Source organism: Impatiens glandulifera, chromosome 5 (assembly GCF_907164915.1).
Source record: "Impatiens glandulifera chromosome 5, dImpGla2.1, whole genome shotgun sequence".
Lineage (NCBI taxonomy): Eukaryota > Viridiplantae > Streptophyta > Magnoliopsida > Ericales > Balsaminaceae > Impatiens > Impatiens glandulifera.
Window position 1 is genome coordinate 9,158,202 of NC_061866.1, and position 14,166 is coordinate 9,172,367.

Genomic DNA, 14,166 nt, shown 5'->3' on the forward strand with positions numbered 1-14,166 from the left:
CTTTATTATTATGTCAAATCTGAGAACAAACAATCTGTTTGTTGTCATCATTGATGTGAGTATCAATCCCTTTTCTGGATGAAAGATCTTACATTTGCCATTCTGAATTAGAATTGAAAGACCATTTTCTGAAAGTTGCCCTATGCTCAACAAATTGTTTTTGAGGTCTGGAACATAAAAAACTCCAGAAATTGTATGTTTTTGGGCTCCAATATGCATCCTTATACTTCCTTTACCACTAATTGTAAGTATTGATCCATTTCCAAGCTTGACAGTACTATTAAAACTTTGGTCTAGTTGAGAAAACCAATTCTTGTGTCCACACATATGATTAGAGCAACCAGAGTCTAAGAACCATGATTCTTTTGGCTCTAGCTCAGATATTTCAGTCTCTTGATTTTCTGCATAAGCCATCAACAACATTTCTTCTTCTTCGTTAAATTCTGCATAATTTGCCTTATCTTCCCATGATGGACACTCATATTGATAGTGTCCAAGTTTGTGACAATTGTAGCACTGTACTAGATCCTTATTTCTAGGTACTCTGCCTCTTCCTCTTCCTCTACCTCTAGGTGAACCTCTTCCTCTTCCCCTGCCTCTTCCTCCATCTGGTACATATGCACCAAGGGCATGTTCTTCTCCCTTTTCTGTCTTCTTGAACTTATGTTCATGAACAGATAATGAGCTTTGCAGCTCATCAATTGACATTTGTCTTGTATCTCTTGCCTCTTCGATTGCAACCACCACGTACATGAATCTCTCGGTTAACGTCCTGAGTATCTTTTCCACCACCAGGTAGTCGGGCATCACCTCACCATTGCTACGCATCTGGTTTGCCACAGCCAATACCTTTGTAAAGTACTCCTTAATCGTTTCACCTTGCTTCATTTCAAGCACTTCAAACTCTCTTCTCAAGGAGTTCAACAACGACCTTTTAACCTTTTCATTTCCCCCAAATTTCGTTTTCAGAGAATTCCAGATGATGTTTGAGGAACTTCGATCAAGAATCTGTTCGAACGTAACCCGATTGATTGCCTGGAAAAGGATATACTTTACTTTGCAATCCTTTGTCGTCGCCTCAGCAGAGGGGTTCTCCTTTTCGATTCCATTCTCTACGATACTCCATAACCCTTTAGCCATCAACAAATTTTTCATCAGTTCACTCCAATGATCATAGTGTTGGCCGTCGAATTGAGGAACTTGGACGAGACTACCCTTATCGTCACCCATGGCTTCTTTGATAAACACACTAATTTCCTCACAAAACACTCGTGTTTAGTTTTAGGTATATGGCTCTGATACCAATTTGTAGTATTCAGAAATAAAATGTAGTGATTTGATTGATAAGAGATTTGGCTTAAATAGCCTTACAGCCTAAAACTTAGTCAACAACTGAAAAGCATAAAAATAGGATAAACTAAGTCAGCCTAAAAACAAGGCACGTCAAAGGAAATAAAATAAACTGCTACTGCTAACTGCTATTACTACTAACTGCTACTAATACTAACTGCTATTAAGACTTAGTCTTTTATTTTGCTAATACTAAATTTCTTCAACAATATTCTCTTCTTTTTTAAATCTAATTATATTATTTATGTAATTTCAAGATATATACATAATTCTAGTTTAAGGTATATCATTGGTATCAGTCTATCAGAGCAATGTTCTTGGAAATAAGGTATATCATTGGTATCAGAGCGACGTTCTTGCCAATATGGTGGAAACACGTATCGATGGATAGTTGAATGAAAGCCGTAAACATAGTCAGGCGCATAAATGAATAAAGTGCATTGAGTTGTCAAAATGAATTTCCAAAATTATTTGGAGAAAATGTTGAAAATGTCGAAGACTAGTTTTATGAGGTATAAAGATTTTTTTCAGGTTAATAATACGTTTGAAGAAGACGAGGTGCATCTTACGACAAGTCAAATGAGGGAAAAAGCACTACGATGACTTAGAGAACAGTGGTCATGAAACTCTCAGCAGAGAATTGACGTGGAGAGAGCTAAAACAACTATTGCGACGTGAGTTTGGGTCATGTGCAAGGGATGATCCACGACATATACAAAAGAAAACTCTCTCCACGTCAATCCTCTGCTGAGAGTTTTAATGACCACGTGTTCCCTAAGCTTTAGTAGTGTTTTTTCCCTCACGTGAATTGTTACAAGATGCACTTCGTCTTCTTCAAGCGTATCGTTAACCCGAATAAATCTTTTTGTCTCATAAATCCAGTCTTCGACATATTTAATACTTTCTCCAAAGAATTTTAGAAAATTCATTTTGACAACTCATCGCACTTTATTCAGTCATGCGTCTGACTATGTTTACGGTTTACCTTAAACTAGAATTAGGTATATACATTGAAATTACATAAATAATAGAATTAGATTTAAGAACGAATAGAATATAAGATAACAATTTAATTGATAGAGGAGATAGAAATCCTAACAAATAGGGTGAATACAATTGGTGAAGAATGAAAAAGATAGAGAAAAATTGATCTTAAAAATTTACAATTGGTGGAGAATGAAAAAGATAGAGAAAAGTTGATCTTGAAAATTTTCTCGAATAATGTCTAGTGTTTTCTACATATCAGGATCTCTTTCTTATATAGCATCACCTAACATAATCAATTCCTCAGCCGAATATTTTCTGTAAATTATCTTATTTTCCTTATTAATAAAACATAACACTAATAAACACTTTGTTCATATGATATTCTTAAAGAGTTAAAGCATACTCTCTTCTCTACAAAACATTTGACAATTAAAATCCATATGAATATAGCATAATATCGACTGTTTAGGGCAAATGAGGCAAACTTCCTGACTACATAATACAACATGAGGGACATGTTTAGGGCTTCAAAACTGTAAAAGCTTTGTACAAAGAAGAATTGATTCATTTGGTATGAAAATGTCAAAAATGAGTAACAATCATACAATTTTTCAACATTTGAAGAAAATATTGGTTCATCCATCATATATCAAAATCACGACATCATATGCCTAATTTGATATTGCTCAAAGTCTCCTTTAATCAAAATCAACAAAAACACAAACTGAAATATTGCATACAAAATTACTCCTAACCAAATCAGTAAAACAACTGAAGGATCGTCGTTGCAATACTCCACAACCCGCAAAATATGTATGAAAAATCTTCATCTACATGTCTGAAAAGTCGAGAGCAACTGATTTTTTCTCAGACTTTCTCTTGGTTGCTGAAAAAAAATAATGGAAAGAAGGTGGTTGTCAAAAAACTATAGACACAATGGAATTCAATTTTATGCATCCACACAATTCTATCAACAATGAGAACCTACTATTACTACAAGAATCATATACTATTTTTTCTCTTTTATAACATTCTTATTAAGAGAATTCAATTATTGCAAATAATGATATTATTATTATTATTACCTCGGGAAGAAGACTTTGAATTGTTATTATCCATATCCATCCCATCTTCATCACTGTCACTGTCCTCCATAGTCTTTTGGGTCTTTCCATCATCTTGCAGTAAATCATCCATACACCAGAGCTGGCAACAGGTGTAACATTCAAGAAATTAGACAAGGAAAAATAATAATAGACAAAGAGTTGGTGTGTGCATAATTCAATAGAAATATATATATATATATATTACCTTTAATGTTTTATCATGTGATATGCTGCCCAAATAACTTTTGTCATGCGAAAATGCTGCCAGAAAAATAGTCAACAGCATATTTAGAATCCAAATGAGGATGAATCATGATTATGTATTTGAAGTCAGATGAGAAACCGCCAATAAATCTTTTAATGTGTTGGACTAGTTTCGATTTCCAAATGTGATCCAATCTGGATCTAACATCCAGACCAGAGATCTTACAGAAAATGGGTTTCCAAATGAAGCCCACTAATCACTTGAAGACATACCAAGACGTTCGACTGGATACTCTGAATGTTCAGCAATCGGTTGAATTATTCTATTAGGCAATACACCAATCAAGCTGGAAATTATAATAAAAAGAATTGTAAGTTATGGATCATCACTATCAAAAAAACAAATTTAAATCTACACCTATAACTCCTCACCTAATGATACCATTCTCACAACCAACAATAACTCTTTCTTCATCAAGCTAACTCAAAGAAAAAAAATATATCAAAATATTTAAAATGAACTTGCAACGAATTGAGAGTAAAGCAGAAGATGATGGAGGGTAGAAGGGCCTAACCTTCAACAAGGCATCAACAGAATTAGGAGAAAGATCAACGAACCTATCACTGTAAAATAAAATTAAAAAATCAATAAAAACAAGAAATTGAGAACAAGCATCAACCAGAAAAATGATAGGCGGCAAAAAGTGATATGTAAAAAGGTAATGAAAAACCATAGTTGTGAGAAGATCTCCAAGGCATACCATACCTGCAATCCCTGAAAAATCCCCATGAATATAAAAGAAGATTTCCAGTCTGAGTTCCACATATTACTTTTCGACCATTCTGATAACAAATAAAAATAAAATATATAATGTTACTCTAATAAAAAAATATGGAGAAAAAGAACAAACTTGTTGCAGCTCCACGAATTAAAGAAAATTACCTTCATGATCACAACCGAGAGCAGTTCATCTTCTGAAAATTCAGATCGTGTTTGTAGCTGGAAATAGAAGACATGATTGAAGGCAAAAGTTGTAGAACAAATAATTCAAACATTCAAGGACAAAGATGTACCTTATTGCTCCTCAAATTGCAAACCGATAAAGTCCCATCACCACTTCCAGATGTACAAAAAAAAATTAAGGATTATGTCAGTGATTGAAGCAAAACAATTTTCTACCACATTAGAAAAGAAGAGAAGAGAAAAATAGGTTGGTCTGTAACTAAAGCTAAAGAAGCACACATGCAAGAAGATTGTCCCAATGAAAAGTAGAGGACATCAATACTAATAAGGGATTGTTTATATGTGGGGTTATTTTGGGAAAAAATTATCTTTTATTGAAAAAATCTAGATCCAATCAAAAGTAAGTTAATTTGGGCTAAATTACCAAAATATCCTTAGTATTTAATATTTTTAAATGTAATAAACAAATAAGGGAATTTTATTATTTTAGTTGATGATTTAGCCCAAATAAATCCTTATTTAATACTTTTAAATGTAATAAAGAAGAGTAAGGGAATTTTATTATCTTAGTTGTTGATTTGAATGATTTGATGGGAGGAGTAATTGGTGATGAGATGTCGGATTATTTGGATAATCCAAATAGCTCACATCAAACCAGACCTAAAGCAATTCTTCTTCACTTCATTCATGTGATTTTAGGAAGAAGATTCCAAAACATAGAGACTAGTTAATCTTTCTGATATGGGTTTATTTGTTGTTCCAAGTGACTAATTAATCAATATAACAGACTGTCTAGGACCAAAGTATTGACTCTGACGATATAACTTGGTTGTTGAATAAAGGATACAACATATCACTTGATCTTTAGATTAAGGCTTATTTAAAATTAAATTAAGTTATTTCATAACTGTTATTTAAAATTACTTAACTATTTAGATTCAGCTCAAATTAAGTTAAAAAAACTAAAATATTTGGCTTAATTGGATAAGTTATGGATGACTTAACTAGTAATATAGTAAAAGTATCAAAAATACAATTTCAACCCCTTGAAATATATCAAATTAGTAATATAGTCACTATAAGGGTAAAATAGTATTTAATCACTATCACGACATTAGTTCCACATCTTAGATTCAACTTTAATCAAATCAACTTACATAGCAAGTACATAAAATTTTGATATTTTAAGGTTTATTTTTAAGACAATCAACTCATTCGGCACTTAAGATTCAGTATTCAATATACAACACTTAATTTTCAGTTTTATCAAACACACCCCAAACTGAATTTGTGACCTATGCAAATTAGAGATTCATGGTCTAGTATTCTTAAGCAATGGTAAGTTAAAGTGAAAGGTGAAAGAATTGGAAAGGTCTTAGTTTACAATGTACCTGTATGTATGATACTGCAACGATAATTAATTGCAATGTACTATAAGAGAAGAACAAGTAACAAGATTAATTGTTTACCTTGTTCCCAATAGCTTCATGGAATCAGATGCAAAGGTCAAATCTGAGATATATTCTTCATGAGCATCAAAAGTGTTGCAGCAAGCACGTTGTCTAGTATCCCACACCTTCATGGAACAGATCCAGATGATAAAATATGACTTATGAAATTCAATTAAAAATTGGAATTCTTTGTAAATCTTAGTATTACTGCAACAAGATAACCTTCAGAAAATCCAAGGTCTTGTTTATAAAGGGATAACCCCTTATGTGTCATATTTAATCACTTCATCATTCAAATCACAACTAAAATACATACCCTTACTTTATTTTTTACAACATTTTAAAAATATTAAATACAAAGGATATTAGTCAATTAACCCCAAAAATCCACTTTCCACCAAACATGGTTTTTTTTTTTCCCCAAATAATCGGTTTAATTAGTACATTAAACCAGCTTTAAATAAAACTAGTGATTTTGGCCAGAAGTTTTAATGGAGTTAACCAACAATGCTTTAACTAGGAAACCAAATCACAGTGGTTACAGAAAATGAAAACAAGTGAACAGTGGCAAAGAAATGACATGAAAACTTATTTCAACAGCTAAAACAAATCATATTTTCAGTTCTTAAAAAATTATAATCATAAAGTAAGAAAAAAATATATAATCCAAGCTCATATAGAATTACATATCTTTTGTAGTTTCCATTTCAAAGGATATACTAATGGAAACTGTTGTACTCATTATGTCTCTAGTGAAAAAAGCAAGACAGGTTAGGTCGAATATCAAAGACATGAATCAGACATTCAAACTGTACATATTATGTTACCCTTCAGTTGAATGTGTAAAGTTTTGATTTCATAATGTTTATTACTTTGATAGCTAATACAATTCAAATCTAAGCATAAGCATATAATATAACAAATGACAATACCTTAATACATCCTGCATCATCTCCAGATGCAATTGTTGATTCAGTTAAGTTAACAATTCGATTAACAGAATCCCTAATATAAAGCAGAATCAAATGTCAATTCCTCAAAGGCATATGAAAATATAAGTAAATGAAAATATATAAACCCAACCCACCCATGAGCATCTTCTAAACGAGCAATGGCAGTTCCAGTTTCAACATCTGTTGCGAGAATTGAGCAATCTGGCGAACCAGTCACAATTGCTGGACGTTCAACATAAGAAAACAACTTAGAAATCATGTTCATAAATAAACCTTATAAAATCTAACAATAATAGAATGTTAAATAACAAAATCAATTACCGCGACCATCGTTTATAAACCGAAGTGTCCTGCATGATTCAGTATGTGCTTTCACTTCCAGCAACCTTAAGAAACGAAAGAAAAACATAACATAACATAAGCATCAAATTATCTATCCTTTTTCAGACATATATAATACAAAACGGTTAAGTACCTTTCTGGTGCTGTATCTGCAGCATATCGAAACCTAAACAAGGATAAACATAAAACATAATAAGTGATGAGAAGAGAAGAGAATTGTTTGTTATTGTGATAGAGAAGAAGATCATTGAGATTGAACTTACAAAAGAAAGTCACCGGTGATTAGACCAGCTGCAACAACTTGACTGGATGGGTGAAAATCGACATCAAACGGGACCGCCGCTAGATTAACCTCCATTTGAACTTGGAAAGCTTGAACAGAATCTTCGATTCCTAAGAAATAGGTTAATGGATTTGAGAAGGAGAAGAGGAAGAATAGGCGGCGGCGGGTAGGGCTGGTGTTTTTTAAGGCCTGTTTGGTTATTAAGATTACATTTGTCATTAATTGCATAAATAACAATTAAGTTAAATTTTTTTAGAAAACTAATATGTTTCAAAGTTATAATAATATTATTATAATAGTTAATTGAAATTTTAGATATATTTTTTTTAAATTATGACAATATTAGTTAGATCAAACATTTCAATTATATTTCTTTTTAAAATGAAAACTTTATGATGATATAGTAATACTTTTATTTAAAAAATAAAATTTAAATTTAAATTATAGTATTAGAATTTAAAAATTATTATAAAAAAATTATATCATGTTATAATATATTTTATTAAGTAAAATAATATATTTTATTTGATTTATTATTAATATATATAATATTTTATTTATATTTAATAGATAAATTTTTATTTATAATTAATAAAAAATTTGAATTAATCAACTCTTTTTTATAATTTTTAAATATATATATATATAATTAGTATGATAAGATATTAAATGTTTATATTTTATTAAATTATGACACGTTTAAATATTTTATATATTGTAAAAATTAAGATATAAAAATAATAATATTTTATTTTTAATTAAATAAAATATAATAAAAATTAAAATTAAAATATTAATAATAATTTTAATTACAAAACAATATTAATAATTTCTTTCTTATAAATTTAAAAATTATCAATCGGAATTAAAATAATTAATACTTCTAACCAAACTCTATATTTTTATCTATCATACTAAATGTGTATAATTCAATAATGACTGTTATACAATCAGAATTTTTTATCCATACTATTTACAAAAATTTAGATGAATATTGGTTGTTTAGACAATACTCATTGCAATTTTACTGCCTACTTTCGACTAGGAACGGACGCAGAATTCAAGGTTGGGGTAAACTTAAAAAAATAACGATAAAAAAGTAGATAGATGTAAGTTTTACTATTTTTTTAATAATTAAATAAACAAACAATGAAAATTTTTGAATTTTTTGAGAAATTAGGGGTAGTATCACATTTTTACTTTTAAAAAAATAAAATTCGAGGTGGGCTAAACGGCTAAACCCCTACATAGATCCGTCTTAGATATATCAGGTTGGTTGTGTAAATTAACAATGAGCATATTTTTTTTGTTGCCCTAATTCTAGTTTAAAATGTTGATAAAAAATTACTTTTAGTGAGATTTGAACACATAACCAAATAAAAACTCTAAGTTGTTGTTATCTTAAACTAATAAGCTACACTTTATTGATTGCCTTAGCCCGAGGGCTTGCCGAACTTACCTTAGGGTCAGCCTTGTCTATACCGAGTAGGTGTTTGTTGAGTTATGAAGTCTATATTTATAATAAACTCTATAATTGTTAATTAGAGTTTATTGGTTTTGGACTTGTGTCTGACCAAAAGTTATTTAAGTTTTATTACCTGAATATTTACCTTATAAATATGTGATTATTAAGGGTTTACATGAATTAGTCAGAATTTTAGAGAGATAAAGTGTGAGGCAAAAACTCTGTATTTCTTCTTTTTCTTCAAAATGAAATATGGTGGCGGCTCTGAAATGGACGTAGTTCAATTTGAGTGAACCACTATAAATCTGTGACTTCTTGTGTTATTCTTTCTTGCGTTTTTACAGTTTAATTCAAGCAGGTTGAATTTGAGAGATTCAAATCCTAACAATTGGTATCCGAGCAATTATGATAGATCTGAGCATTAGAAATGATGGCAAGTGAGAGTAGTATAGGACATGGGATTGAAAGATTCGATGGGATAAATTATGTCTTCTAGAGAATGCAGATTGAAGATTATCTCTATGGAAAGAAGTTTCATGTTCCTTTGAGTGAGAAACTAGAGAAGATGGATGAAGCTGAATGAAAACTCTTTGATAGACAAATGTTGGGAGTTGTCCGATTGACGCTAGCCAAGACGGTTGCTCACAATGTAGCAAAGGAGAAGACTACCATGGGTCTGATGAAAGCTCTTTCTAATATGTATGAGAAATCATCTGCTAACAACAAGATACATTTAATGAAAAGACTCTTTTACTTAAGAATGATTGATGATACTTCTGTCACTACTCATTTGAATGAATTCAATATAATTGTGAATCAATTTCTATCTGTTGAGATTGATTTTGAGGATGAAGTTAGTGTCATGATTTTGTTAGCATCTCTACGGGCGGGCAGGAATCAAGGCCGGATAGTTGGGGAATCAGGGCCGGCCATGGGTAAGGCAACTTATGCAATTGCATAGGCCCCCAATTTCTTATAAAATAGTTATATTATATTATTAATATTCTTTTTTCCTTTTTTTTCTCTTTTCATATTAATATATTTATAATTTTTTTTTCTCTTTCTATGTTATTTACTCGTTTATATTTAATTTCATTTTATACTATTATTTGGGCCACTTTTCTAACCTAATATCTAATTAATATTAATAATATTAATCATAATTTTTTAACCTATAAGCCTCAACTGCTCTTTTCTATCTAATATTAATAGTAATTTTTTAACCTAATCCACTAAGCGGCCATAATTTTATATTCTAAGTTTCTAAGTCTAACCCTAAATCCTAACCGGCCATCATTTTATATTCTATGTTTCTAAGTCCCTTAAATCCTAACTTAATTGGCGGCCATCATTTTATATTCTAAGTTTCTAAGTCCCCTAAATCCTAACATAATCGGCGGCCATCATTTTATATTCTAAGTTTCTAAGTCTAACCCTAAATCCTCATTTTCTATTTCATATCTTATGATTCTATCGATCTTCAAATTCACATAATAATTTTCTAATCATAAATCCCTACTAAGTTGCCGATCATTTTCTATTTCTTCAAGTTTACAAATTCGTAACAACAAATCAACAATCATCTTTTGAGGTAATGATGTTATTATTTAGTTATTTGTTTAATTTTTTTCTTATTCTTATTGTTTATCTTTAATCTTTATTACTTTAAAAATTAAAATATTAATCATTATATTTTTTCTTATTGTAGAATAGTGATATCATATCATCAATATTATCTCAAATCAGGCTATTACAAAAAACATCACCGCCAGATATTTTTTTTCCCATTTTTGAAGTCTTGAAGTCTAGATCTAGTTAAATACTTTTACTAAAAATTAGTTTAAATATTTTAGGTTAAAATGACAAAGAAGATTATAAATCATAAAGATCAAATAAGATTTCGGAAATATGAGTCTGGTACTTCTAAAAGAAATATCAAGAAACGACACGAGGCAATGACCGAATCATTAGTGGGTTCGATTTCGAAATTGTTCAATGCTAAAAATCAACGTTTTCTACCTTTAAGTCAAGATGATAATGAGTAAGAGTAGAAGATGAAATATTGGAACATCCTATTAGTAATATTGAGGATGAAGATAATATACTTGAACAACCAATGACTACGAGTGTTAAAATTGAATTTAAAAAGGATGTTGACGTTAACTATGATCCAGGGTTGTGGAGAAATATGAATGATTCAAAAGGGATAATGTTAGTTCAACGAGGTCCTATTAAGATTTTAAAAGATAAATTTCCTAAGGATAATATAAGTGGGAGACGTTTTCCTCTAATTTTTACGTTTCTATTCTTCTCAATGGTGAGAAACAAGAAAGGAAATGGCTCGTTTATTCAAATGAGTTGAATAAGGTCTTTTGTTTTTATTGCAAATAATGATTGGAGTAACCTTTATTCAAAGATTAAAGACCATGAAAGTAATTCAAAACACATCCTCAATGTTCTAAGATGTAATGAATTGGAGAAAAGGCTACAACAAAATACAACAATTGACAAAAGGATGGAAGAACTAATCAACAAAGAGACAAATCGTTGGAAGTTAATATTAACTCGAATAATTGGGAGTGTAAAGTATCTTTTACGAAATAATTTGCCTTTTCGTGGGTCTAGTGAGAAGATTTATGAGAATAATAATGAACTTTTTTATCAGCTTATTGAATTTCTTGCGGAATTTGATTCTACTATAAAAGAACACCTTCAACTAATGGTAGATAAAAAAATTCACTATCATTATCTTAGCCACAAAATTCAAAATGAATTGATAAGTTTGTTGGCGGAAGAGATAAAAGAAAAAATCCTCAAGAAGATTTCAAAAGCTAAATATTTTTCCATTATCCTAGACTGTACTCCGAATATAAATCATCAAGAACAAATGACTATTGTTAAAATATGTGTGGATATTGATGATATTATTGTGAAGGTGCATGAGTTCTTTAATGGGTTTATAAATGTTGAAGACACGTCGGGGCTTGGACTTTTCAAACGACTAGAAGATATTTTGATTGACCTGCACCTCAAAATTGATGATATAAGAGGACAAGGTTATGACAATGACTTCAATATGAAAGGTAAACATCAAGGTGTACAATAAAGGTTACTTGATGTAAATCCTAGAGCATTTTATATTCCGTGTGGATGTCATAGTTTAAACATTGTTATATGTGATATTGCAAAATCTTGTGACCAAACAAAAGATTTTTTTGGATATCTTCAAAAGATTTATACATTGTTTTCGGGTTCAACACAACGGTGGGATCTTCTTAAAACATTTGTGAAGAATTTGACACCAAAGCCCTTGTCGACGACTCGTTGGGAAAGTCGTATTGAAAGTGTTAGAGCAATAAAAAATCAAGTAGTAGAGTTTAGAGATGCTCTGGTTGAATTATCTATTACAGAAAAGCATGATCAAATTGGGAGGATATAAACTAAAGGCTTGTGGATGTCTGCTTTAGAAGATTTTGAGTTCTTAATTAGCTTATGCATTTGGTACAAACTTTTAGACAATGTTAATCGTGTTAGTAAATTGCTTCAACAAGAAGATATGGAAATTGATGATGCAATTACAAGATTGAAGGAACTTATTATATATTTTGAAAATGTTAGAGAATGTGGTTTTGAAGATTTGATGGAGGAAGCTAGAACACTTGCACGTAAAGTTGGCATTGATCCCGTGTTTGTTCAAAAAAGAGTTTCTCGAAGACCGAAGAAATTTGATGAGGGTGTGAATGATTATGCCGATGTTAATCAATCATTAGAGGATAAATTTAGAATTACATATTTTTTTTGCATTATAGACCAAGCTCTTACATCGCTTCGGGATCGGTTTGAACAACTTGAACGTTTTGAAGAAATCTTTGGATTTTTGTTCAGTAGAAAATTCAAAAGTGTTAGTGAAGAGCAATTGAGGCAGGATTGCACTAAATCAGAAAATTTCTTGAAACACAATCAACAAATGGACATTGTTGGGGATGCGTTATTTAAAGAGCTTAGTAATTTGAAAACAATGTTATCGGAAAAAGTAAAAAGTTCAATTGACATCCTTAATTTTACAAGGTCATTATGGGAAGCAGGTTGTTTTCAAAATATAGGGATCGTTTATCGAATTTTGTTGACTATTCCAGTTACTGTTGCTTCAGCAGAGAGGAGTTTTTCCAAGTTGAAGTTGATAAAGTCTTACTTACGAAGTACAATGTCACAAGAAAGATTAAATGGATTGGCGATGATATCAATTGAAAAAGAGTGTTTAGAACAATTAGAATATGATGACTTAATTGAAAATTTTGCTTCAAAAAATGCAAGGAGAAATATGTTTTCATAGTTTGTTTGTTTTTTAGATCGATATGTGTTTTCATAGTTGTTAATTATTATTGTATCTTTTTTTCATTTAAAACTTATTATATTAATGTTTTTGATATTTATTATGAAATATTTTATATATGAGATATTGTTGTTATATATTTAATTCAGATATATATATTTTGTTAATTAAAATATTTATAATTATTAATTAAAAAAAAAATTATTTATAGTATTAAGAGCCACAAAATGTAAAATTGCATTGGGTCCCCAATCCTCAGGGTCGGCCCTGCCAATGACTACGGATGTTAATATTGAATTTGAAAAGGATGTTGACGTTAACTATGATACAGGGTTATGGGGAAATATGAATGATTCAAAAAGGATAATGTTAGTTCAACGAGGTCCTATTAAGATTTAAAAGCTAAATTTCCTAAGGATAATATAAGTGGAAGACGTTTTTCCTTTAATTTTTACGTTTCTATTCTTCTCAATGGTGAGAAACAAGAAAGGAAATGACTCGTTTATTCAAATGAGTTGAATAAGGTCTTTTGTTTAATTGCAAATCATTTAAGCATAATACTATGACAAGTAGTTTGGCCGGAGATAAAAATAATGATTGGAGTAACCATTATTCAAAGATTAAAGACCATGAAAGTAATTCAGAACACATCCTCAATGTTCTAAGATGTAATGAATTGGAGAAAAGACTACAACAAAATACAGACAAATCGTTGGAAGTTAATACTA

At 30.4% G+C, this 14,166-nt stretch overlaps 2 protein-coding genes across 2 annotated transcripts; one reads left to right on the forward strand and one right to left on the reverse strand.

Moving 5' to 3' along the window:
- Positions 1-2,926: 2,926 nt before the first annotated feature.
- LOC124938325 (WD repeat-containing protein 55) lies at positions 2,927-7,781 on the reverse strand. The gene is made up of 15 exons (XM_047478747.1): positions 7,621-7,781; positions 7,491-7,523; positions 7,337-7,401; positions 7,150-7,237; positions 6,995-7,067; positions 6,081-6,187; positions 4,722-4,764; positions 4,591-4,647; positions 4,414-4,490; positions 4,223-4,271; positions 4,080-4,126; positions 3,921-3,994; positions 3,649-3,704; positions 3,423-3,543; positions 2,927-3,223 (listed from the first exon to the last, which is right to left on the reverse strand). The coding sequence occupies exons 1-15, from the start codon at positions 7,713-7,715 to the stop codon at positions 3,168-3,170; spliced, it is 1,041 nt and encodes a 346-aa protein (XP_047334703.1). The 5' UTR covers positions 7,716-7,781; the 3' UTR covers positions 2,927-3,167.
- Positions 7,782-11,992: 4,211 nt separating this feature from the next.
- On the forward strand, positions 11,993-13,837 carry LOC124938982. Its single transcript, XM_047479502.1, has 3 exons — positions 11,993-12,188; positions 12,621-13,304; positions 13,698-13,837. The coding sequence occupies exons 1-3, from the start codon at positions 11,993-11,995 to the stop codon at positions 13,835-13,837; spliced, it is 1,020 nt and encodes a 339-aa protein (XP_047335458.1).
- Positions 13,838-14,166: the final 329 nt, after the last annotated feature.

What these genes read in the sequence shown, in the direction of transcription:
- LOC124938325 (XM_047478747.1), bottom strand. Translation starts at nt 7,715, where the DNA reads ATGGAGGTTAATCTAGCGGCGGTCCCGTTTGATGTCGATTTTCACCCA. An exon ending in CGTTTAGAAGATGCTCATGG is followed by an intron (nt 7,068 to 7,149) that starts GTGGGTTGGGTT and finishes GCTTTATATTAG; the next exon opens with GGATTCTGTTAATCGAATTG. An exon ending in ATGAAGCTATTGGGAACAAG is followed by an intron (nt 4,765 to 6,080) that starts GTAAACAATTAA and finishes TACATCTGGAAG; the next exon opens with TGGTGATGGGACTTTATCGG.
- LOC124938982 (XM_047479502.1), top strand. Translation starts at nt 11,993, where the DNA reads ATGACTATTGTTAAAATATGTGTGGATATTGATGATATTATTGTGAAG. An exon ending in CAATGACTTCAATATGAAAG is followed by an intron (nt 12,189 to 12,620) that starts GTAAACATCAAG and finishes ACAAACTTTTAG; the next exon opens with ACAATGTTAATCGTGTTAGT. An exon ending in GATAAAGTCTTACTTACGAA is followed by an intron (nt 13,305 to 13,697) that starts GTACAATGTCAC and finishes CCCAATCCTCAG; the next exon opens with GGTCGGCCCTGCCAATGACT.